This window comes from Oxyura jamaicensis, chromosome 3 (assembly GCF_011077185.1).
Source record: "Oxyura jamaicensis isolate SHBP4307 breed ruddy duck chromosome 3, BPBGC_Ojam_1.0, whole genome shotgun sequence".
Lineage (NCBI taxonomy): Eukaryota > Metazoa > Chordata > Aves > Anseriformes > Anatidae > Oxyura > Oxyura jamaicensis.
The window spans coordinates 102,774,182-102,799,677 of record NC_048895.1 but is presented as its reverse complement, the minus strand read 5'-3'; the positions used below and the strand labels follow the sequence as shown (position 1 = coordinate 102,799,677).

General features: G+C 42.5%; 1 protein-coding gene and 1 long non-coding RNA gene across 2 annotated transcripts in view; one reads left to right on the top strand and one right to left on the bottom strand.

Moving 5' to 3' along the window:
- LOC118164024 overlaps positions 1-833 on the bottom strand; it is a 21,416-nt gene extending 20,583 nt beyond the window's left edge. Inside the window, exon 1 of the long non-coding RNA XR_004749305.1 lies at positions 701-833. This is a non-coding gene — a long non-coding RNA (uncharacterized LOC118164024). The remainder of the gene's footprint in view (positions 1-700) is intronic.
- On the top strand, positions 696-23,433 carry YWHAQ (tyrosine 3-monooxygenase/tryptophan 5-monooxygenase activation protein theta). Its single transcript, XM_035321269.1, has 5 exons — positions 696-1,087; positions 17,605-17,728; positions 19,770-19,933; positions 20,291-20,386; positions 21,426-23,433. The coding sequence occupies exons 1-5, from the start codon at positions 794-796 to the stop codon at positions 21,483-21,485; spliced, it is 738 nt and encodes a 245-aa protein (XP_035177160.1). The 5' UTR covers positions 696-793; the 3' UTR covers positions 21,486-23,433.
- Positions 23,434-25,496: the final 2,063 nt, after the last annotated feature.

The following is a 25,496-nucleotide window of genomic DNA, read 5'->3' as shown; positions in this document are numbered from 1 at the left end:
GACCGTTGTGAGGCGGCCGCCGCCGCCCGGCCCCGCCTCGGCGTCCTCCATTTTGTGAGCGCGGCGCCCAGCGCTCGGCGGCGGCGGGCAGCGGGAGGTGCCGCCCGGCGGCGCCGCCATTTCGCACCCGGCGGCCCCGCGGCTCCCTTCCCCCGGCGCTCACCGCGGGGCCCCGGCCCTCCGGAGGGGCTCTTCGGCCTCTGCGGGGCGATGCCCGGGGGAAGCGGGGGGGGGCCGGCCCTGCCCGGCCCCGCCGCCAGGAGGCGAAGCCGCCCCCGGCCCCGGGTCTGGGCTCGCCTCGCTCCTTTATTCATTTTGTTAATTATTATTTTCCCTCGGGGAATGGCTTTGAGCGAGGCCCGCTTGGCTTGCAGGAATTGGGTAGCCTCCTGAACCTCCTCGCTCCCTCTCACGAGGGAAAGGTGAGGGCAGAACGCCCGCCCTGACCCAGCGATGGGTTCTCGGCTCGCTGTGCTTTCACTAGCTGAATTTCCAGGCCGTCCTTTCCCCAGCAGCGGGTCCTTGAGGCCGCGGCCGCTCCCCTCAGCCCTACGTGGAAGGGCGGGATGATCCCAGCCCATTCCTCCAAGATGGGCAGGGAGACGCACTCCCTGCTTTTTAGGGCTCTGCAAGGGGGCATATAATACAACATTCATTAGCATTTGATCCCAGAGTCATGGTTGCTCTCTTCTTTTCTCACAGGTTTTGAGGTGCGTTCTCTCACTGGGAGCGTGACGTCCCCAGCTTCTCCTGCCTTCGCTACCATACCTCTCCCGCCCCACTGCCAGCCACCATGGATAAGACCGAGTTGATCCAGAAAGCCAAGCTGGCTGAGCAAGCTGAGCGCTACGATGACATGGCTACCTGCATGAAGGCAGTAACTGAGCAAGGTGCCGAGCTGTCCAACGAGGAGCGCAACCTGCTCTCGGTGGCCTACAAGAACGTAGTGGGGGGGCGGCGCTCTGCCTGGAGGGTCATCTCTAGCATCGAGCAAAAGACAGACACCAGCGACAAGAAGATGCAACTTATCAAGGACTATCGGGAGAAGGTGGAGTCTGAGCTCAGGTCCATCTGCACCACTGTGCTGGTGAGTGGGGATTTTTTTCTCTTCTGTTTTTTTTTTTTTTGAGAGAAAGAAATAGTATTCTTGTGTGCTGCTTTGTGAGGAGTAGGACTGGGAACTTGACTGGGGAATATGTGAAGCGTGCCGGGGTAGGGGAAGTCAGTGCAATAACTTCTGCAACTGTTACATGTGTTACCCTGAGGGAGGAGATCATCTGCACTATGCTATGGGTGCCATATGTGCGGAGGTATTTGAGGTATGCTCAATTGTATTTGAGATCCATTTTGGATGGAGCGATCCACATGCAGTGTTGCACTAGGAAACTGCAGAGATGCTGAGAATGTAGGCTCGTACCTGTTTGCTCTGGCTGCTTAGCTATTCATATGATAAGTTAAAAAGAAAATGAGAATGACCTGAAGAAATAAAGGGCTGAGCTAATAACTTGTTAAAAGCACGGTGTTCACTTAATTTACTACTTCATGTAAGGAAAAACTCTTCACAGGGTCTTTGAGACATTTCAAGATTTTGGATTTTGTTATATATATATATACACCATATATGTATGGTAATTTTGTGAAGTAAGACATCTTCACAGGAAATGAGAAGGAATGTGTAGAAACTGGCTATGTCAGATTCAAATTGATTTCTCAGGGCTTCTTCAAGATGAATTTGCAGTAATTGTGGACTAACGTAAAACTAAAATTTGAAGACAGGTGTAACAGACCTGAGCGTGCACCGAAGCCAAGGAATAAATCTATGTATGAGCAGCGGAATTCCAGATGCTATTGATAGTGAAAACCGTATCGCAGTGCAGTAGGAGCGGTACAGACCTGTGTCAGCAGTGTGGAGGGTGCTGGGCCCTGCTCTGCATGACCAGGGCATTCTGGCTGCAGGAAGCTGCACGTGTATAATGCAGTCGTAATTGCATGACAGATAATCTTCAGTGGTTTGCTCCTCTTTTTTTAAAAGTAGCATTTACTTTTTGATGTCTAGTATTGCTAACATGAGAACAGGAAGAAGCAAGTCTATAAGAAAATAAAGAACTTTTGAGGTAAATATATCCTAAATTGGGCTAGGAGACCTGAATTTAAACTTGACTGGTTTGGAAGTAGCTGAATTTTTTCTTGATTTGTGTTCTGGCTTGTGTATAAGGGGTGCTTTGGGTTGTAGAAAATACCTGTGTGCTTCCTTGTGTGCTGCCACCTGGATTTTTCTGTAAATCAGTCAAAATGAGTTGCCTTTGCTTGAAAACTATTTGAAAATATATTAGCTTAACGAATCACCTGAGTTAATTTCTTAATACATTAAGAATTCCCATCTTCAGAGAAGCTGTTTTACAGTTATGGGCGTAGCTAAGTTGCAAAAACTTCACCTTTGTGAAAATTATGCAACTTGTCACAGGAAATGAGAATCAGTGCCCCACACAAGATTCACACTAGCCGTGGTGTGATAGGGTGTCGGTGTGTATGCTGCTGTCATTTGTCTCAATCTCCTTCGGATTCACTTGGCAGCCACGTCCTGGGGCCTGGCCATAAAGCTCGTTCTTCAGGCTGTTTAATCTCCCTCCATCCTACTGCTAGGTAATAGTTCCCAGGAGGAGGTTACGCACAAAATCTCATTGCTGTGCCATCCCAACAAGGAGCTTGTGCTTCTGTGGGGAGATGGAATGCCTCTGAGTGATCAAGGCAGTGAGCCATATCACACAGTGGCCATACTGAAATATTGCAGCTGTATGAAACAGTGTACAGCAGGTAGCCCGGGAGCTGTGCTAACACAAACCTTTAATGTCAGGAAAGCAAGCTCTTCCTGTCCTAGCTGACTTCTTCCCTGCGTTGTAGTCTTTTTTTCCCCCGTTACCAGCCTGGTTGGCAGCTTCATCCTTTCCTCCTTGCCTGGAAGGCTGCAGGAAGTAGAGAAGACAAACCTCCGGATCAGCATGCCTTTCCTGCTGTGCCGTGCTGGCACAGGTGTGTCGCCTCTGCTGGGAGGGGATGACAGTTAGCTACTGCAAGGCTCCACGTTTTTACTTTCCCTTTGAGTACCGTGTGCAGTTCTGTGCTGCTGCTTTCCTCCTCCATCCACCTACTGCTCCTACGATCCGTGAGTCAGCAAGAGAGGCTGAAACTCAAATGTGCAGGCACCACAAAAGACGGGTCTCTTAAAGCTGAGCCACAGAGCGCTTTTGACTCCCTTGAATGGTAATTCCTTATTTACTAATGCTGTAGTAACTGCTGCCAGCTCTTTAGATCTGTGAACTTGACTCTCAAAGATGCTTCTTTAGTTCTAGGAAGGCAGCTAAACTGAAGCAACTGCTGGCAAATAGCATGGAAAGGTTGCTTGTCAGCTGGAGTATTTGAATTTAGCAAGGGTGGATGTTGGGTGGAGTGTGGCTGCTGTTAGTCATACTACTAGCAGCTTTTTTCAAAAGTTTTTTTTTTGCTTACTGGTGTGGCAGTTTTTCAAAACGAAGTCTATCTGTTGTTGTAGAAACCTTCATTTAGAAATACTTGTGCTGGTGTTATGAGGTCCTTCTGATTACTGATTGGAAAAGCAGTAATACTGAATCTGCAGTTACTTTTTTCCTGTAAAGAGTGCTTCAAACCAATTAAAGGCACTGTTTTAGGCTATGGTTTGATAAGGAACTTAAATTTCATCACCACTAGAATATAGCCATCTGAAATGAGGTTGGTATGTATATCAAATACATAATATGTATGTAATAATACATACCTGTGCGCAGATACATAACGACATATTTACTAATTATGTAATGAGTGCACACTCAGTGGTCATGGCAAGACATTCCATCTCATGCCAAGCAGTGGAGACATTGCTTTAATTGTCTGCCTTGCAAGTAGCAGCTGATGTGATCTCAGTGCTTTTCAAGTGCTCATTGTATGACTGGTCTTTCAAGTGAGAGTGGCTCTTTAATGAAGAAATGGTATGACTGTCAAACAACCTGCATGAAATGCTTTATTTGAAAGGTATGCTAGCAGGTCTTATTGAAGTTCTTGTATTGATCAACTAATTCTTCAGTAATGTAGAGAATTAATGTTGAGTTGTCCCTTAAGAATCATAGTCCACAGCATTCTTGAAACTCTTGTTCCTGGATAAATAAATAGGTTGGCAATTTTACTTTTTTCAAGGTACAGATGAACCATGTTGTTTCAGATACTGAGAGCAAAGTTCACATACCCTTAAATTCTGTGAGTGATTTTGAGGCGGGGATAGTAGATAGTAGGGATGGATGTGCCACCAACTTGTGCATGATTAATAAAAAAATGCGTGGAACTTGGAACAAAAAATGTATGATCCCAGGCTAATGCTTTATTTTGTAGATACGTGATGACTTCAGTGAGTTCACATTTTTGAAAAGGGGTAACTTGAAGGGGAACCCCTTCGGGGATGCAGAGAGGGACTGGTTTGAAAACCTCAGTCCCTTTGCATTTTAATAACTGGCAACATGTTCAAGTTCCCTCATTCTTTAGGGAAAACTAGTACGGTGAAAAAAAGACACCAACCCTTGTCTGGAAGCAGTTGACTCTTCACCTGCACCTTGGGGTTTTCTTCCATGTGTGCTCAGCACGTTGCATATGGTCAATGTCTTGGTCCCAGCATGGTTTGAGCTCTTTCATGGAGCAATAGAGGTTGAGAATTGATGACTGTGTGCTTATGGTTTAAAACTTGGAGAAGATGCAGTGGCTAAAGTTTTATTAAGGCTTGGAAACAACCGTGTGTTGATGGTGTACTCCTCACATCTCTAGCTGAAACTCAAAAGGTTCTTAATGTCTTTTTAAATGACCACAGGATAGCTACATATATGAGGTTCTCTTTGTTGTTTCCAAACATCCTTTTTTTTTTTTTTTTAGGATATTCTCTGCAAAAGGTGTTATGTGGCACTGTCAGATCCAGTATTTCTAGGAATGAGCGAGTGCATTGTGAGCTTCTAGAACTGGACTCGCAGTAACATTACTTGTGCTCAGGATGCTTTTCTGTGCCCCATGGCGGTGTCTTGAGCTGTAAGGTCTATCTTATTTCAATTTTTACTGTCTTAAGGTTGAGAGGATGCTTGTAAATTTGATCTTCAGCGAGATTGCAGTGCTAATTGTCAAAAGCCCGGCACAGCGTATTGCACTTGCCAGCTCCCCTTTCCTTCCTTCCTTCCTCCTCCCCCCAAGGTTACAGTGTTGTTAATACTTCTGCTTTGTGTAATTAAGAGACTAAGCGCTAATAATAAGCGTGAAATCTACATCCATTTCTTGTTTCGCCCCCTTTGTAGATCTCTTCTAGAGTTAATCCCTTTAATTAAAAAGTCAAAAATCAAACCACATGTTAGAAAAAGCTGCTTTAAACATGACCTTCAACAGCACAACTTCAGAGCTTCATTGGAATTGGAGCTGGTGTTCTCGTGCAGAAGCCAACAGACTCCTCGTGAACTAAAATATTTGATGTTGGATGACGAATATGCTTTGAACATAAGCTGCTTCTCCACCACTGTTAGCTTTGACCTACAAAAAAAGTGAAATCTTGACTTTTATTTTGTATGTAGTAATGTATTAGGCTGAGTAAGTGCGAGCTTTGGACTACTATATTCCTAATTTTGTGTCCTGTAAGCGAATCCTATTTCTCTGCTTGCCTATTGTGAATAAACTGCCAAAAGGTAAGCAGAAATACATAGTGTTGTAGAGGTGAAACTGACATCTGAGTAAAAGGATGTTAGTCTTTCGACACAGGGGACTATGTAGGATGCAGTTTTGTTCTGAAGATCAGATACGCTAACCACTGAAGTTCATCTGACTTTTGGACTTGAATTAGTTGGGACAACGGCTATCGGGACAGTGTCTCAAGTAGGTTTCTGCCTTCTTTAAGTTAAAGCAAATGCTGTTGACTCATCCTTGTTAAGTAACTGACTAAAAAACTTGCTACTTCGTGGCTCAAAGCCAGCCCTTAGATTGGGAATGCTACTTTTTGGCAAATCCACAATTGCAGAGTTAGCATTAAATGAATGTTTTAAGTTCACATCGTGAATTCTAAATTTAACTTATTCATAGTTTTTCCTTGTGACATTTTTTTCCCTTTGTTAGTATCTGTTGCTGGAGTACTACACTTGCCTGCGAGGAAAACTGAATCCATCTCTAGGAAAGTTACAGAAATAAAGCCTAGGATGCACTGAGGTTCTGGAAGCAGCTGAAAACTGTTAGAGCCCAACTAAAAATAGTTCCAGGAATTATGGTGGTAGCTGAGGCCTCCATCGCACGCAGTCATCACTTGCTGCATACCCCCCACACCCTCCAGCGAGATGCTGAATTTCTAAAATACATCAAAGTGGTGAAAGATACAAGATAAATGGCTGCAAGGTATCCTGTCTGAGGTTCTGAAAACTTGTGCCTCTATATTTGCGCATGCAGTGTCACTTCCTTTTTCAGAAGCTACTGGGGTGAGTTTAGATCACTGATTTGATATGCATGGTTATAGCAGTCTTGAGACTGGGGTTAATTAATGGCTGGTGAAGGTAGGAAAGCATGAAAGTCAGCTTGTCTGTTCTTAAAAGTTTTAAGAAGTGGTCAGCACTACTTCTGCAAAGTCATGCCTGCCAAGAGCTCTAAAAGACCTCTCCTGAATGTTATCATCCTATGAGAAGCAGGATGTGGAGTAATTGAAAATAGGAAATCATACTGCTAATGCAGGTGACCCAACTGTTGAAAGTAGGGCAGCCAAAGCTCCATCCATCTCCAGTGTCAGATCCATTTTTTAATGAGGTTAAGCTATAAATTAACTAGCATGGCTGCAGTCGAAGCTATTAAAGCTTTGTTTGTACTGTACCTCAGTCTACTTGTATGTTGAGAATTATTAAACTTGGTGGAGGTCATTTATTGCCTTGGTGGCCTTGAGCAAATAGGATGTACTCACTAGCTAGTACTGACAACGAAGGCACAAATTCTATTTATTCTGTTGATGCAGTGACGCTTTTAACAGACTCCTTAAAATTACTGTCATGCTTACCTGCCAGCCAGGGAAGACGCCAGTAAGACAACTACATTAGGTAATGATACAACGGATGTCTTTTTGAAGGAAAAAGAAGGCTGTATATTGAAGATACAGGGCAGGAGCCTGGCCTTCCGTGCTCAGCAATGGGGAGTATCGGGCATTCAGAGGGAGGCAGTGTGGAAAACTGAGGGGCAGCATGGTAAAAAGTCCATGGATGTCCTTTTTTCACGAGTTTGCTAGGTGGAGATGCTTGTTAATGAGTTACGTTCTCTTATTTGTGTAAATCTTGTTCCTTCTTCCACATTACACTCCTGGCCTTTGAGAACGATGGGCTTACTGCCCCTAGATGTTACTTGCTGTTAGCATTCACGTGCTTTCGTATTTAAACACGAAGCTAATTTTATCAGAGGCTAGCTAGCTAAGGTAGATAAGACCGTTCTCAAACACTTGTGGCACTTAATTTCACGCAGCTACACTGAGTTCGTGGGTCCGATGTTCACAGGTCCCTCCTCATCCTTTCTGTGTCCCAGGAAGCCAGAGCAGTATCACAGTGCTCCAGTGGAGCACACAGCTGCCTTGTGAGCTTGTAACTTGCTCGTTCACTTGGTACAGCTCAAGAGCAGTTCATGTGAACTGGGCACCATAGATAGAGCAGGCACTAAAAATAACCGAAGGGCTGAGTTTCATGTCCTGTGGTTCTGTGTGCCCAGCAAAACATATGAGGCATGAAGACCTGTGAAATGGGAGGTCCTGAATTAACTGTCATCTTGCTTGTGCCTTCTTCTCAATTTGTAAAAGGAATAAAGTGTTTGAGTTCCCAGTTTCTGACCTTGAGGAAGGTCTTTACCTTGTTGTGGTGATCTCTGTCTGGCCTTTAATATATACAGCCCATCTGCTGAGGCAGTTGGGTGTAGGAACCACGGTAGGCTCTGGAAACAGAAAGCTCTTTTGGCACTGACACTAAATTTTCCAAATACGCTGGACACTGCCTTATCAGGCTGACACCCTCGTATTTCCTGCATAAAACTTCTTCAGGAAGTTTTTATGTTGAACACCTTTTGCAAAATTCTTGTAAGCAGAACTTGTTTTGAAGTAGAAGCAAGCAGGCAGGGCACAAAAGTCAAGGTTTGCTTGCTGTGGGGACTTGTTACAACAAGGTTATCTGGAAAGTTGGCTTGTAGCTCTCAAACTTAGAGGGTAGGCTTTGTTGCTGGAGCTTGTCTCCTGTGTGGAATAACATCACTGGCAGATTGCTAATATGTCAAATGAAAAAAATATGTATGTGTTTTTGTTTCCTTCAAGTTAATGTAAAGCTGAGCGATATAAAAGGCTATTCCAGCAGCATAAAATAATGGGAGGGAAGCACATCTAAATCTTATTACGTTTCTGGATTTTGGTTTTAAGAAGCCTCTGATTTTGGGCTGCCAAACAGCAGAGCAAGTCGAACTTGGATTGCTACCCTACAGGCTTCATTGGATAGCATGAAAGGCTGGCTTTAAAAATGAGATACTTACTCAGGAGCAACTTAAACCCCACTAGCTCCTCCTTGCTATTGTTCATTTTGAGAATTTAATCTTGTATTTCGGTAACTTCAGAGCTTCTGTAGCTGCAAAGCACAAATATTTTTTTAAATGTAAATTTCAAACAGAGTTGGACTACTTAAATCCATCGTATTATGGAAGATGACAAAGGATGCTGGAAGAAACTTTTAGGTGGTCAGGGTTCTGAAGGGAAGGACTTGTCGGTGATGAATGTTTGCTAAGGGGAAAATAGCACTTGAAGTATTTGGAGGAATTAGAAGTCTGGAAAATGCGATCGTGGAAGAATGCTAGAATCAATTTGAGATAAATCTGTTGGATACTAAAAAAAAAAATCCTGAAAGCTTTGGCTGTGCTGTGCAGCTGGTATTTCAGCAAAAACTGGAATTATTTTAAAAGGGCTCTTTTTTTTTTTTTTTTTTTTGAGGACTCATTCCTACATTTGGCAGGAGGAGAACTGGAAAACTTTAGACCTCTTCCATAAAATCTTGAATAATCCTTTGACTTCAGGCTGTTGGTTTTGTGTGATGAAAATGTATAGAAAGGAGAAGTTGCATTTCCACACGCTTCTAGTTCCTGGCTTACGTAGTTCTTCGGGGACCATCAAGCTTCTCGTTTTAGGAGGAACGTAAGCACTGAATGTAAATGCTGGATGAAATGAATCTTGGCCCCAGGTGGGAATAGTGTGGGCAGGTGTGCTGCTGCAGCTGAAGCTTCCAATGCATCTGCTAAGTGGGATTCCAGATCCTTTGTTCGGGGCCAATCCCAAATAGTGACTGCCAGTTTTTAAAACTATGTAGACAAATACTCGGATCTAAATGGAAAAGATGAATTAGATCACCCTCCCTGTTTCCGTGGCAGGTCTGTTTGCCTCTGCTCTTAGCAGTGTGTTGTCAGGTTGTCTTAAGCCATCATAAGGCCAGGGCATAGGAAAGACACAGACATATCTTAATATAAAAACAGAAATACTGAAGTCTTAGGAGGTCTGCAGGAAAACCATTTAATGTTCTCCCAAAAGGAGTCGATGCATAGAGCTCGAATCCAGAAGGACGAAGAGCTTATTTCTGCTGAATTACGGGTTTTAAAGTAAAGTGATCGTGCTGTTGCAGCAGGGGACTCTCCCTTTCCTGTCGAGAAACCAACTGGTGAATGTTAAAACACACCTAGGTTGCAGTGAGTCACTCTGTGGACTTTGGAATGACTGATTTTGACTTGAAACAGCCTTAATACCAATTTACTAGGCGATTAAAACAGGCGGTCATTTGTGAGTACAAGCATTACTGAAAGGGCTGAGCCTCCGTTGATGGTGGGTGATGTCAAGCGGCTTGGAACACCCGATATTTGCACTGCTTAAACTTGCAGGTGATAATTATCTTAGGGGAATATCTTGGTCTGAGCCGTGTCACCAACTTCTTTAGCTTTATTTTTTTTGACTGCAGTTGGTAGAAACCAGTCCCATGTGTTGCTTATGGGTGCCTTTCCTCATATTGGATAGCCTTTGAGAAATGCTTCAGACTGGAGGATTTTTCCAGGTATTCTGAACATTGTAGACCTGGCTGAATTAATGTAGTGTCACACACTTCACATGGCATGTCTGGCTTCAAGCTGCTTGGCTTCCAGCTAGGACTGAGTGTGATGTTGAATCCATGTCCAGAGTGGTGAGTTAACCTGTTAAAAAAACAAGTGATGTTGACATGCACTCTGCACATGAGTTGCTTTTTTAAGGTACCTTGCATCAAAAATGGATTTTTTTTGGAACAGTTTCTTCACTGGCATGTGACCATTTGGCTTGGTGGGATTTGGCCAATAAGCCTCTGCTGTTACAGGCAAGTACACCACGAAGTAATGAGATCCTTGCTCTCACCTGTGTCATATCTGTTCAATACTTACAATAAATAAAAGCTTAAAATAAAGTTCAGTGTCAGCTTGGGAAGAGAACAATGCCTTGGAAGCACTAATAAACTGAACCTAGGCTTTGAAAGACCTCTGAAAATAGGTGCTCTGGAGTGGTAGCACCTCTGCTGGCAGAGCCGAAGAGCATTTGAACAACAGAAGTTGTAAGCAGCTGAAGGTGAAGCTGGTCTCTCTTTATCCCATGGGGCTGAACTTCTTCCATCGTGGTGTTGGGTTAGGAAGGAGGAATACCAAGTTTTTAATAGCATATGCACAGATACTGATTAGTTTCTGACAAAGAGATTGTCCATTTGTATTGGATTTTCTCTTCTGCAAATGAGTTTTTGTCATACTAGTCAAAGCCTAGCACAGAATTTAGTCTTAAATTGCCAAAGCCTGCAAATACAAATTGCTTCCTCACAAACTATCATCGTATTTACTTCTAAAGAACAGCATATATAATCATACACCCAAAAGAAGGCTGTGGAATAAGTTTTAAATAACTTGAAGTAAGACGCATGAGTGAAAGAATGTTGCTGAAGCAGTCCTACTTGAAAAATGGAGCTTTATTTAAACTTTATTCACAAAACCCTGTGCCAGGTTTCTGAATACCAGTACACTTCTTCCTGAAGATCAGGCAGCAACTTAAGCAATTTATTTTTGGAAGCAGACTTCTGGGGAACATTGCTGCTCCTGATGTCTTTCTGATGGAGCAAAAGCAATGATGTACCATGCCAAGATGTGATACAAAGCAGTGCAGATCTCTCTGTTAGTGGCCTAATGTTAAATAACTTGGTGCTGGTGATGCTGATGCTTATGACAGGCTTAGGTCATGTCTCAGTGGTGGCATCATAAGTATTTTGAGTCAGGATTTTAGTTTACCACACTGAGAACTTCTGAAGGTGCCTAGGCACATGATAACTTGATAGCTTCAGCTTGCTTTGAAAAATGGACCTTAAACTACTTCTGATCAGTAGCTAATCTCAGGAGCTGATCTGGTTCGTGTTCATCCTCTGGTACTGAGCCAGTAAATGTGAAGAATGTAGGTATTATTGGCATTGGGATCCATGTGTAGATCTATACTGATGGATTTCAGAAAGAAAATCACCTATCAGCTGATTCAAGTGCTGGAGGCAGTGAACATTTCAATTTAGTACACAAGAATATATCTTTGAAAACTCATCTTTGCTGTCAAGATTTGTTATAGCCAAGGATGTGGGAAGAGAGAAGTACAGCTCAAATAGCAGGAACTATTTCTCTGCCACTGGAACACACCACACAGTTAAGCTGTACAAAAGGTATTTAGTGAGTGTTGTGGTTGAACTTGATGTCTCAGTCGGGCTTGCCTTTAAAATAGACTTGGATCGGGGTGCGGGGGGTGTTCCTGAACACCAGGCAACAGAAAACATATGTGAAGTGTGGCTGGTACGTGAGTTGGAGGGCACGTGTAAGGAAAAGCTGGCTGGGTGCACACAACAAATAATTACGAAGGAGCTGTCTTCGGGGAGCTGCTTTGTCTATCTCAGGTACTCCAAGTAGAGATACAGCTGGCATATTCCTTCAGGGCTTGCTTTTCACAAAGCTGAAATGATAAGGAAGTGATGAGAGCAGATGAAGTCAATGTTTCTGGCTCAGGTGAGTCGCAATGGCCTGATGCTGTGACACTCTTAACCATTGTTATTGCTTAAGCAGGGAGGGAATAAATAGTTCAAAAAAAAAAAGTATCAGTTGGAAAAGAGCAAAAAGGCAAACTGGAGAAGGATGGAAAAATGCAGTTGAAATGCAATTTTTTCTTGGCATGTAAAGGAATAAGTCACCCAAAGTTGGGAGAAAATGTCACAATGAGTTTCAGCTTTAAGGGGGGAAGAAGGGGACTGTTGCCAGGTTCCTGGCTGGCATCTTCAGGGAACTGTTCCAGGGACGAGTAGCTCATGTTGCTGGTATCTCTTTAAGAAATAAATATAAAAGGCACCCTTCTGCAGGAGGGAGAAGGAATATTGTCTAAGAGAATGCAGTGATATTGGGAAGGAAAGAGTTAGCACATTGCAAAGGTAGAACTGAATTAAGACATGTAAGCAACACAAATGGAGAGGGAGAAGAGAGATCTTGTCCCAGCATGAGAGGAGCAGCGTGCCACTTGAGAAGAACATCTCAGTATCAAGGAAGCAGCAGATACCAGCAACAAATTGTCACCATGCAAACCTACTCTAGTGCAGCCATGCTGAAAACAAACGGTCTGATTTGAGAACAGACTTCTGACTCCTGCTTATTCATACTGCTCATGGTTCTGGGTCACTCAGCAGCAGGGCAGGCTGGCGGCAGACAGCTGAGGTGCAGCTTGAGTATCGTGTGGCTTTTCATGGAAGAACCTAAGGCACACTTCACTTCATGAAGCAGGTTGGTCAGGCCTTGATTTAGAAGGTTGATAAGAGCAGATCTTATAATGGTGGCAACTGTATTTTGATACAGAACTGTCTGACCCACCCCCCAAAAAAGATGGGCACACTTGTTTTATACGCGTATGAAGGCAGACTGCTGTATTAGGAAACTGTCAAGATCATACCTGTGGGAGTGCCTGGTTCTGTCTTCAGGTAAAATTTTTCATAAGAAACTGAGGTGGCTGAGGTCTCCTTCATTGTTCAGACTACCAGTTCTCATTTTTCCTACTACAAGCTGGTGTTTAACATGCGAGTTCGTGACTGATTGCTGGCTGATGGGAAGGCAGAAACCCCCGAGCGGGGGAAGATAGAGAACGGATGTAGGAAACCTTGAGTTTTCTTGGCTATTACTGATTGCAGCAGTGTCGAGGACTGCTTGATAAAAAATCATTTATCTTACCATGCATATCTACTCTCACTGCCCCACGGATGTTTTCCATCTATTAGAGCGGAGGGTGAGATGGATGGTGAGACATGACGGTGATATCCTGAGATGAAGGGCTCACTAAGTGTACCAAATACATTATAAATTTGAAACAGTCTGCATAGATAAATTAGCTTTGCTCAGTCTGGTTTTCTTTTGCATCCTACATGATTGATAAACAAGAAATCTTCTTCCATTTAAGACTTAAAAAGGAAGGAAAAAAGCACAAATCTGGAACTAAGATGCTCTGCCTTAGCAGATAGAGGCATGGAGCTCTTACCATGTGGTGTGGTAAGGATTTAGGAGGCCCCAGAGATGAATTGGGAGTGGGAGCTGATGTCTGGGCAGCTCCACTCCTCCAGCTGAAGAGCACGTAGGAAATCCATGTATGTAACCTGCTCTTTGCTGCCTGAAAAACTGCAGTTCATTCCAAGCATCAGCTTTTTTTCTGAAAGATCCTTGGACATCTGCACAGAATCAGCCGTTTTCAGACGGGTGTGGTGCAGGCAGCTCTTCGAGGATGCACTGACAGGCTGTATGTATCCCTCTGTAAGGCTTCCCTGCCATCAAGGGAATCAACAGCTCCTCCAAATGCAGTGTTGTCCACAAGCGTACCTAGTGTGTGCCCAGCTCCTGTGTCTGGGTCATTGATAAAAGCACTGAAGAGAGCTGGCCCTAAAACTGAGTGCTGGGGAGCACCACTGGTGTCTGGCCACCAGCCTGGCACAGCCCCATTTCCTGCAGCTTACAACCTGACCTGTTAGCGCATCACTTGCCCATCGTGTTGTGTACCTGTCAACGGTGTACTGAGCATTTAGTGCAGAAGGATACTGTAAGAGACAGTATCAAAAGCTTACCTAGAACCCCCAAAACTCACATCTGCTCTTTTCCATTCATCTACCAGGTAGGTTCCCTTTGTGACAAGGTTTATTAAGTTAGGAAGGCATGACTTTCCCTTCCTAAACCAATGTTGCTTTTGAGTGATGACTGCATTGTCTTTCAAGTCTTTTTCAATAACTCAGAATAATCTTTTCCTTACCTTTACTGGGCACTGAGGTGAGACTGACAGGCCTGTAATTACTTGTGTTCTCTTTCTTGCCCTTCTTGAATAACATTTGTCAGCTTCCAGTCAACTGGAACGTCTCCAGATTCCCAAGACCATTGGCAAATAACCGAGGGATGTCTCAGAGTAATATTGGCTAAGTCGTTCAGTACCCTGGGATGAGTCTTATCAGGCCACATGGACTTGTGTGCATACAGCAGCAGCAGCAAATCCTGCACAGGTTTCGTGCCAGTGGGAGCTTATCCCTCCCGTGCTTGTCATCTTCCAGCCCAGGGCCCATCATGGGTGTTAGAGACGGAGGCAAAGTAGGCATTACATGTCTCTGCTCTTGTCTTATCCATATTTGAGAGGTGACTGAGCTCACCAGGTAACAGAGCAGTGTTTTCTTTAGTTCTCCTTTTGCTGTCAACATACTTAAAAAGCCTTTTTTTATCTATCATAGTATTAGTTAGCTTCGACTCCATTTGAGCGTTGGCTGTATGGATTTTTTCTGTACACTGGCAAACAGCATCTTTGTAATCCTCCTGTGCAGCGTGGCCTTGCTTTTGAAGTCCATACACTTCCTTTTTCTCTTAAGTCCCAGGAGGAGATCCGTGCTCAGGCAAGCTGCCCTTCTGCACTGCTTGCTTGCCTTCAGACATGCTGGGATTGTCTGTTCCTGTGCTCTTACATGTGGCTCTTAAAATGGGACCAGCCTTTATATGGACCCCACTGACCTCAAAACCAGATTCCCGGGGGACCTTACTAAGTAGTTCCTTGAGCAGCCTAAAGCTTTCTGTCCCCAAATCCAAGGTGGCAGCTCTGCTGACAGGTTTTTTCCCTATCACCAAAGAGTTTTAATTCAAGCATTTCCTGACTGCTGTGTCCAGGACAGCCACCAGTCATCACTTCGCCTGCAAAACTTTGTTTCTGAGCAGCTCTAGGAGGACACCTTTGATAGTCAGCTCTATCAAAAAGTTATTTTCAACGTGCTTCAGGAGCTTTCCAGACCTGAGCAGGGACTGGGCCAAACCTTTTTGTTCCTCTTGTTGATCCCTCATAGGGCATGCACTGGTGGTAGCACATTTCCAGTGTTTTCTACGTCGTGGAGTGGAAGCTATCACCAGCACATCACCCCTCAAACACTGTCCTGCCATCCATGGCTTATCTCTTAACAAGCCTACTTTTTTATCCCTTTTCCCCTTCAAACCTCTATTGAAGCTCTTTCAGTAAGCCCTGCTAACTCATGAGGAAAAAATCCTTTTCCCCCCTTTGAGAAGGGTGAATCTCATCAGGCCCCAACGAGCCTGGTGTCACACAGACCATCCCATGGATGGAAAACATCACATTCTACTGGTGCCACCAGCCTCAGAGCTTGAGAAGCTGGGTCTGCCCATTTCTTTTCATTTCCTTCCCTATTTCTGGAAGGAGAGGAGAATACCACCTGCATTCCTGATCCCATCGCCAATCTCCCCAAGGCTCTGAAGTTTTTGATCACTTTTGGACTCACCATGGTGACTTTGCCACTACCCTTGCGAGGAAAGAAGGCGATAATCTGAGGGCTGAGCCAGGCTAGGAAGCTTCCTAGTAGCATCCTCACCCTGAGCCCCAGGGAGGCAGCAAGCTTCCCCAGAAGGTGGATGTGATCAGTGGTTTGCTGCATCACCACCTCAGACTTCAAACACTGTTTTGTGGCTGGCGTAGACATCTATCTGAGGAGAAAAGCATCAGGAAAACAGCGAGGCAGAGACAAAACGTGAAGCTTTTCTCACTGCAGAAACCTGTAGGGTGGGAATAACTCATTGTAAGATGCAGATGACTCACATGAAATAACAGTATTAATGTGTGGTTGTACCAGCCATCTGCCTACACCGCCTTAATTCTTGTTTTGAAACATAGCTCAGGTTTTGCTGCTGCTTCCAGAACACCAACGAGCTGTGCTGCTCGGTACCCTTGTGCAAGCCCTAGCGTACACCCCGGCATGCAATGTGGAACTTGTATAACTTCATATGCCATGCTGGTTGGTGTCTAGTCTTTGGCAGTGTTATTCTGAAGGAGGCTTCTATCTCAGATTTACTCCTTTCCAGTAGTGCTACAGTTACAAGATGATTGTTTTTTCCCTAGAAGGTTATGGTTCCTTGAACTTAAACAGTGCCTCCCTACTGCTTCATCAGTCTGGCTACGTGTTCCTGTAAGAAACCTCTTACTAGCCACAGTCTGCAAGCTTGGTGGAAACTTTCTGCTGCTTTTATGACCTGTTTATTTTCCAAGTAACTGAATGCAGATCTTTATCACTTAAATTCTTAGTGTAAAGTTGCTCTGGGTATTGTGGGGCTGCCTAGAGTGTGTTGGAGCTTACTGGCATCTCGTAAATTCCAGAGAGCGTGGCTGCTTTGGAGTAATGAGGTAGGTAAAAATCCCTGGGGCTTGGGGACAAGGAGGTCAGCCAGAAAACGGTCTCCCCATCAGTTCTCTGAAGCACCTGAGAGCTGAGTACTGCTGTGGCTGGGGAAAATCCTCCACTTGTGCTCCCCCTTCTCCTCCACCCCTACATTGCAAAGGCTAGCCTTGCAGAGAGCCTTCCCTCATCTTGCTGGAGGCTGACAAACCTGGCCCTGGCCATCAGGAAGGAGAGTTGAGAACAAGAGGAGCGACATGAGCGAGCAGTGGCTCAGGATGGTGCTGGAGAGCAGGGTGCAGAAGCGAGGGCTGCCTCCCCGTGCTGCTTCTGGTGGGGCTGGCTGTAGGGAGGTGGCTCGGAGGTGCTTCCTTGCAAGTCTGAATGCAGCTTTTACAAATGATAGCACGGTTATTCTTCATGGTTCTTTTTTCCTGTGAAGTAGAATGACTTCTTATTTATAATAGCTTTGACAATTAATGCATAGGGTTTCACTTTTCCAGTAAAAGCTTACTCATTTCAAACAGTGGTTTTAGAACTCTCATTTTAAGAACATTCTTGAAACTATATGCCAGTAACCCTCTTCTGCTGCTTTCTGCAGTCTGATCATTGTAATATACTATCTAGCTTTGTGGATTTGTGTGGTTTGTTTAAGTGGTTTATCTAAAATGCTCCTTAAACTCTTCCCTTTCCCTCCCCCTCTTCATATGTAGCCAATTTGAGGCCATTCAAAGTTACTGGAGAGAAGAAAAACAAATTGAACTTGGTTTCAGTGTTGTTTGTAATAAGCTAATGTCTGTTTCGTTTTTTTTTCTTTCAGGAGCTGTTGGACAAATATTTAATAGCTAATGCAACTAATCCAGAGAGCAAGGTATTCTACCTGAAGATGAAGGGAGACTATTTCCGATACCTTGCTGAAGTTGCCTGTGGTGATGACAGAAAACGTAAGTACCTTGTGAACCGCAGGTCTTTAATAGTTAATGACCTTCTGTTTTGAGCCATCGGGGAGGGAACAAATAAAATACACACACCACTATCTTCCTCTGAATTCATGGGAAAGTTGGCAGCGTGGGGACAGACTGTGTCTGAGTGGGGATCTCCAAATGTTCGTATAGGCAGAAGGAGCCTGAATAGGCATCAAATATGGGATGTAATTTTAGTTTGCCCTTTTGGATCAAGCTGAAAAGGCCTGGAAAACGTCCCAGCTGGTAGTGTCATTTGATATTGGGCATCCTAAAAATGCAGTTAGAACATGTGCGTCGGTGGTCTGAAGTAACTCAAAGCTCTTCCGGGGAGTATTTTAACTTTGTTCTGAGGATGTATTGAATTAATTATTAGAACTATCTTGCAAGGTGTCCAGGCACTTTTGAGATGTTTAAAAACCCATGGTATGGCATAAGCTAGGGATGCCTTTGTGTTTTTTTTAAAAAAAAAAAAAAAAAAGAGGGGATGGCAAAATTTAGCCCTGGAGTGATGCTGTGGCACAGAAAGGAGAGACTGGGAGCTGGCAGAGCTCTGAAGTGTCCCTTTGGGTTGGGCATGGCAGGCATCTGACAGTGTTGTTGGCTAGTTTAAACTCCTTGCATTGCACTGGGAAGACAGAGCTGATTGTCACTTAAATAAAAGCTTTCTTTCCTTGTATCATAAGAGGATTGAAGTTAAAAGATGAAAATACAGAAAATAAAGTAAAAAGTCTTTTTCTGAAAGCAATTAATTAATGCAATTTCTAACCTTTTGCCTTACTTAAATGACACCAGCATGTCTAAGTCTGAAAGCCAAAACCAAGGTGTCGCTACTAGAAATACTCTTTTCTTTTTGTCTCAAGCAAGAGTTAAAAACCTTTGGCTGTCTAAGCAGAGAAATACCAGCTTATCTTGGCTGAAAGGACTGCATGTAAAGTGATAGGTGTGCTGATACGGGTGCTTACTGGAGAAGAGGGACTGATTGATAACCTTATTAGTAGATTTTAGTGCTTTCCATTTGTAGAGCTTGTGTTACACACTGCCATGTGTACACTTTGTGCTTGGCTTTCTGCAAGTTTCCCTGAATTTTACTGCAAGCTTTTCATTAGTGCTTATTACATTGTAAATATTGAGAACTTCACTCTCATGAATACTTAACAGATTTTAGTTACCAACCTTTTTTTTTTCTCTAACCAATATTTTTTAGAGCACTTAAGGTGCTGATTCCCTCAGAGAACTGGATTCTGAGTTCTGAGACTAGCTCTTCATTTTCTCCAGTCTATTTTCATTTGGCAAGCACACTTAGGGCTACTGTTGGCCCTTTGGTTGTCTTCCAGAAGAGAATCTTTACTAGACTGTGTATCACTCCCAGTGCATCTACTTCGCCCTGTTAACCTCTTTTTTCTGTGGCATTTCTCCAAGTTAATCTGGGTATGACCTTGTTTTTTTTATCTTGACCTCCTACTTCTCTCCACCCAATTTCTGAAGGCAGATTTTTCAAGAACACACAGTCTATGTCTTCTAGACTTCCTCACGAAGAGGTAGGGCTGTACAAACAGCTGCCTTCTTCATGCTACACGCCCAGCTCAAACACAAGCATCCTGTGAAGGGAATGAAGCAGGAGCTCCGTAGGAAAAGTAACGTACAATTTCCATAACTAAAGATTGCATTGAATCAAAGGCTATACACTTGTATGTCAAGCTGAGGTACTGTAGTAATTTTTGATGTTGGTGTTTACTAACTTCTGTGTATTTATCTGTCTTCTGAATACCTGTGCTCTGTAGTAGCTTAATCTGCCCCCTGTGGTTTGTCAGTGTGCTAGCTCTACTTAAAATGGGTTTCAGGCTATTAACGTGATTTAGGGAAGTGCAGTGCTTTGCGAAGAGGAGGGTTAAATGGAGGACTATTAGTCTCCTGCTAAGGGAGTACTTCAAATGGTCATACCTTTTTTTTTTAATAAAAAAAAATCACAATTATTGCATAGTAACCCTGCCTAATATTGAAATGTTTCTCCTTTTAACAGAAACAATAGAAAACTCACAGGGAGCTTATCAGGAGGCGTTCGACATCAGCAAGAAGGAGATGCAACCAACACATCCAATTCGCTTGGGTCTAGCTCTTAACTTCTCTGTATTTTATTATGAGATTCTCAACAATCCTGAGCTTGCCTGCACACTGGCAAAGACAGTAAGTTGCTTTTTTTTTTTTTCTTCTAAGCCCTGGGACAGTAGAGAAGAGTTTATGCCTAAAATAATCTGAATGATGACTTCCTAGAGTTTATGCAGGAAATGACCCTATTTAATGTATCTGGTTTCCAAGCTCATGTTGTTAATGGAATTCAAGGGGTACGAGCAGGCTGTTTTTCACAGTGTGACTTAAATTTTAAGCCATGCTGCCTTTATGCCTCATTTCAAAATTAACCAATTCAAGTCACTAATTTCTAATGTTACACTTCTTTTTCTTTTAAAGCTTCCTTTACTGATAAACTTCTGTTTTTTTAATGATCAGTCAATAGAGAGACTTAATTGCTCATAATTGTTCCAGGCGTTTGATGAGGCCATTGCAGAACTCGATACACTGAACGAAGACTCATACAAAGACAGTACTCTCATCATGCAGTTGCTTAGAGACAACCTAACAGTGAGTTGAATTTTTATGTGCTATTTATTCTGTAGCCGTATAATTGCTTAAACTGAATTTGTGATGAAACGAAAACATTTAGCACAAAACATAGCACTGATTCAAGCTATTTACCCTGGTATATCTTTTCAGCTTAGGCTGCATTCAAACTAAGTTATCGTGTCAGCAACTACATGCTGTGTCATGCAGAATAACATTATGGATAGTGCATATTTTTAATGTTTTCTAGCCTTCTCAATGAAGGGGAAAAGTGTGTTCTCAGCTATTTTAATGTACAAAATAGGACAAGGAGTCCAGAAATATTAGTGAGAATCCCCAACAGATCACAAAAAACATTGTAACTGGTACCTCAGAAACAAAATGTCTTCTCTTCTGTACATCCAGTGTGGCTTACTTTAGTCATTTGCCTGATTTTTTTCATTAAAATGAACGGTCTGAACCTTCAGTGTATTAAAGATGAGTTAGAGTATAATTGTAACAATAAGCTGTTTAAGAAAAATGCCTAATGGAACCAGTAGGCTCTTAAAATACGTAACTAAGGCGATTTTACAGAGAACATCCTCTCTGTGGATATTTGCTGTATTTGAAATTACAGCAACAATTATAACTTTGCAATATCCCTTCAGTAGAGATGTCTATTAGCACTGTAAAACGCTTTACTTCAGTAACCAAAATGGCAATCTCTTAGGATCCAGACCCCTGCTTTTGAAATTAGAAAGCTGTCATTAAGAGTTGTTGAATGATCTAGCATTAATGTTGTACCGTGCTATTAAGCACAAAAGTCTGGACTTGAGAACGGTGCTTGTTCTGCCGTTAATATCTGAGGGGCAGAGATAGTTGTGCCCTCTACCTGGGGAACCATTTCCAATTACCTCTCCCCAAGCAAGTACTGGAAGCTGGGGTTCTACAGCTCCACTGCGCTGATACTTGCAGTGATCCTTAAATCTAATTCATTTTTTTCTGTACAGTTAATAGTTGTTCCTTTTTGGAAGTAAAGCTCCACTTGCGAAAGCTGACGCTGCTCTTCTTTTCTTTCTAGTTATGGACATCAGACAGTGCAGGAGAAGAATGTGATGCTGCAGAAGGTGCAGAAAACTAAACTGCACATGGGATGTCATTCTCCCTTTCCTTCTCAAGAAACCTTTTTACACGTCTCCATTCCTTATAGCTCCACTTGGATTTCCTATAGCAAAGAAAACCCATCCATGTGTATGGAAATCAATTTATAGTCTTTTCACACTGCAGCTTTGGGAAAACTCCATTCCTTGATTTGTGTTTGTCCTGGCCTTCCTGGTGTGCGGTTACTGCTGTAGAAAAGTATTAATAGCTTCATTTCATATAAACATAAGTAACTTCCAAACACTTATGTAGCGGACTAAAGTGTACCTGGTATTTAAAAACAAATCTGAACCAGTTCCTGCCAGTTGACTGTGTTTTATATTACAGTAAGATATGGAAATGTAGTTAATTGCAACTAAAGAGTGTTCCACGTAGCTTTTAATTCTCCACATTCCCTTCTTATTATGCAGGGTTTCCTTCCCATAATTGACTTTCACATGCTACTGTGTATTCTTTTCGGTAGAGATGCAGAAGTATCAGGCCAGACAAAATTGAGCATTTCTAGTTTGAAAATTTATACAGGAAGCAAATCAATTTGTAATGTAATGCAGGAGCTTGCGTGTTTGAAAACAGGGGCTACTCTTTAATTTTCAGTTGCTGCTGTTTAAGTTGATATCCCTTCCCAATAAAAGTTCACTTACACTCCTGCCTTCGTAGTTCTGGTATTCACTTTACTATGTATTAGAAGCAGCATGTTACTGCCGGAGTACAGGCAGTGCTTTTTGGCAGACTAAAGTGCATGTCATTTCTTAATACACTGGAATGGGAAAACCAATTGAAGTTCACATGTCCAAGTATAAAATTTAGTACTTTTCCATGCAGGTTTGTGCACATGTGAGAAGGTGTCAAGTTTGTCCAGTGATTGTTATTTAGAGAGTTCGGACCACTATTGTGTGTTGCTAATCATTGATTGTAGTCCCAAAAAAGCCTTGTGAAAATGTTATGCCCTCTGTAACAGCAAAGTAACATTAAATAAAATTACATTTTATAAACCACTTACTGTTGACTTGTAACAATTCCATGTAATTGCCTAAGGGCTAAAGTTAAGTATCTTGTGCTAGAAGTCTTTCTCAAATATAGCGCATACTTGTAAAAAGTCTGCTCTCAAACTCATGTCATGTTCGAACAATTTGCATTTTTTTGAAAACATGCTGGATAACTTTCCGTAGTTAATCTGACATGTGGACTTCGCAATAACTAAATCTACTTGAGCTAATGGCTTCACCTTATTAATGACCTAAGAAAAAATAGCCAATTTCTCAATATTCTTCTCTGGCTTGCAAATCCTATCATCTAAATTATGTCTTTTTTGTAATCTCTTGAAATTCTCTGATCTGTCCTCCCATTTTTTTCAATGATGGTCATCATTATTATTATGGTATTTCAGATACACTTTTAGGAATGCCACGGAATCTGTCCTAGCTCATTAGTTTGTGTGCTGCCACATCATAACCTGCTTTCTGTTGTTCTTAGACTGCTTTTAGTATTACTGTTTCCCCAGTTTTTGGAGCTTTTTGTAATAATGGATTGCTCTGCCTGTGTTTTTTTCTTTTTTTTTTCTAGATCACTTAAGTTTTTTTTCTAAACCTCTACCTCTTAGTTCCCATGTTGGTGGGTTTTTGAAAATATTTAACTTCTGGTAGTGTCCTGGCTAGACAGGATATGACATTATGAAAAAGGACATACTGCTAGTCCATGTAGATTTCTGATGGTACATCTTCCACCTTCCATGTGTTTTGTTCATTCTTTTCAGTGTGCACAACGAGTGTTCCGACAATAAAACTGTTCAGATTATGTATGCTCCAACTGACATGCATTGCTTTTTAAAACAAACAAATGTATCAGTTCCATTTTCTTCATGCAGTCACTTTGAATTGCTGTCAAAGTATTGTGTGGCAGGATTCTACATAAACTCATATGCTTCTTAATTGGTGTTTCGGTTTCATAATTTCTTTCCCTCCCCCATGCATCTCTTATTGATCCTTTGATCCATAAAGGTTTTTAACTGCTAAGTGCTCTCGTTCTCCTGTAAAAATGTTCAGTGCATACATGCTAGCAGTCGGTTTTATCTGCTCATTTAAGAGTTGGCTTTCATTGCTGTCTCAGCATATGCTACATCGTCAGCTGACACTGCTTTTTCTTTCCTTTTGCAACTTGCAGAGTGAGTTGTCAGTGTTTGTTACAGGACTGCTATCTGGGCCTAGTATCTAGATTACAGCTGAATTTATTAAATGCTCCGTGTAATGTCTGTAAGATGGGCAAATTGTAGCTGTTCTGTCTATTGCATCTCCATTTTGTACAGAAGATGCATGTTGAAGCTGCAGCATCAGCTCTTTTATTTTGATGATGCTGAATGCAGTACCATTTTGTCTCGTACTGTTACTTCCACAAGGCAACAAAAGGTATAGGGGAATAGGGTGATACAAAAATAATAGACCATAATTTCCTAAATGCCTTTGGAAAGTCCCCTGTCCACATCCCTTCCCCAGGTAAGTTCCATTATTAGCCTAACACCCAGACTAATTAAGCACATTCATGTGGTATTAGGGCTTCTGGTTCCAGGAGATAATTTGCACTTAGATGCTGCCCCACCTCACCTGAGAGGGCATGCCCTACAGCTGAGGAAACACTGGACAGAGTAATACAACAAACCCTGAGCCACGCTTACTCTTTGCAAGGCACGGGGACAACTGAAAACATCCAAGACTTTGGTAAAATCGTTATCTTGTTAAAGATGTGATGATCATCTGCTAAAGATGGTTGTGTACAGTGAATCGAGGGGCAGGGCTTCTGTTTCGATCCCTCCAAAGGATTTCACACTGGTATGTTAATCATCTCAACTTATTTCTTAGTATTTTCAGAATACTATGGAAAAAAATGAGCTCAAGAGTTCCTAACTTGCCTGCAAGATGGGTGATGGTGGTGAGGATGGTACTCCACCTGAATCTGTTGTTTTCTTTTCAGATATTTGTGCTGTAATTCAGTTCAGCAGCAAAACAGGAGGTTTATATTTCTCAAGGTCTGTGAGAATAGTAATATCAACAGACGAACTGTTTTCTTCTAGTTTAGTTTAGTACTCTTACTGGTGTGATACCAGGCGATTTGTTATGCCAGTAGATAAATTATGGTGTAAAACAAATACAGCACACGTTACTACATTTATTCAGGTAACTAGAATTTAGGTGATTTACAGAATGTATCAGTGATTTAACTGCTAATGTGGTCTTCAAGTTTGGACTACACAGCCAAAGCAATATCCTAACAATATCTGAGATTTGCACAGAATTCCTTACCAAACCAAGACTGCAGGTTTGCTGGTAAAACTTCATATATAAGAAAAGTGCAAACGTATTTATTCCCAACACTACTGAAAAACTCCTGACTTTAAATCCCAGTCCTAAAATCCCAATTCTACAATGAAATCCCAGAGTTCTGTTACGAGATCTGCCCTCTTTTGCCTAAGTGTAGCCAGATGACATGACTGCTGGAAGCTTCAGCAATTACAGCTTGGCCAGCTTCCAGATGAATAAAATGCCAGTGTGGGAAGGGTGAAATGTTAGTACCAGTCCTGGATATCTGCCACAATATTTTCCACTACACTGTGAAGACTCCAGCTTCATAGAGGTATGCCTTCTAGTCTTTGTGCCAGGATCTGGAAACCGATAGAGACATAAGTACGCAGCTGATAATGAAGTGTGGCCTCAAACTATGTAAGTGATTCAAAACTTCACTTTCTGCACATGAAAACTTGTTTAAGGCATGTGTGTCTCTAGCGTGCTATCTGTGATCTGACATCAGCGTAAGAATCGTCTGAGCTAGAGATTCTGTAAATGCCATTAGCAGTGGCTCATAAGCTCTTCTATTACAAATGATATTCTCAGTTGTCCAGTCCCCATACTTAGTTAAATCCTCGTTCCTTCTATTGTGCTCATCGTTAGTGTGAAATCCCTCTAGGTCTGCAAACAAAAGGACAGTTTGTAAAATTTGCTGG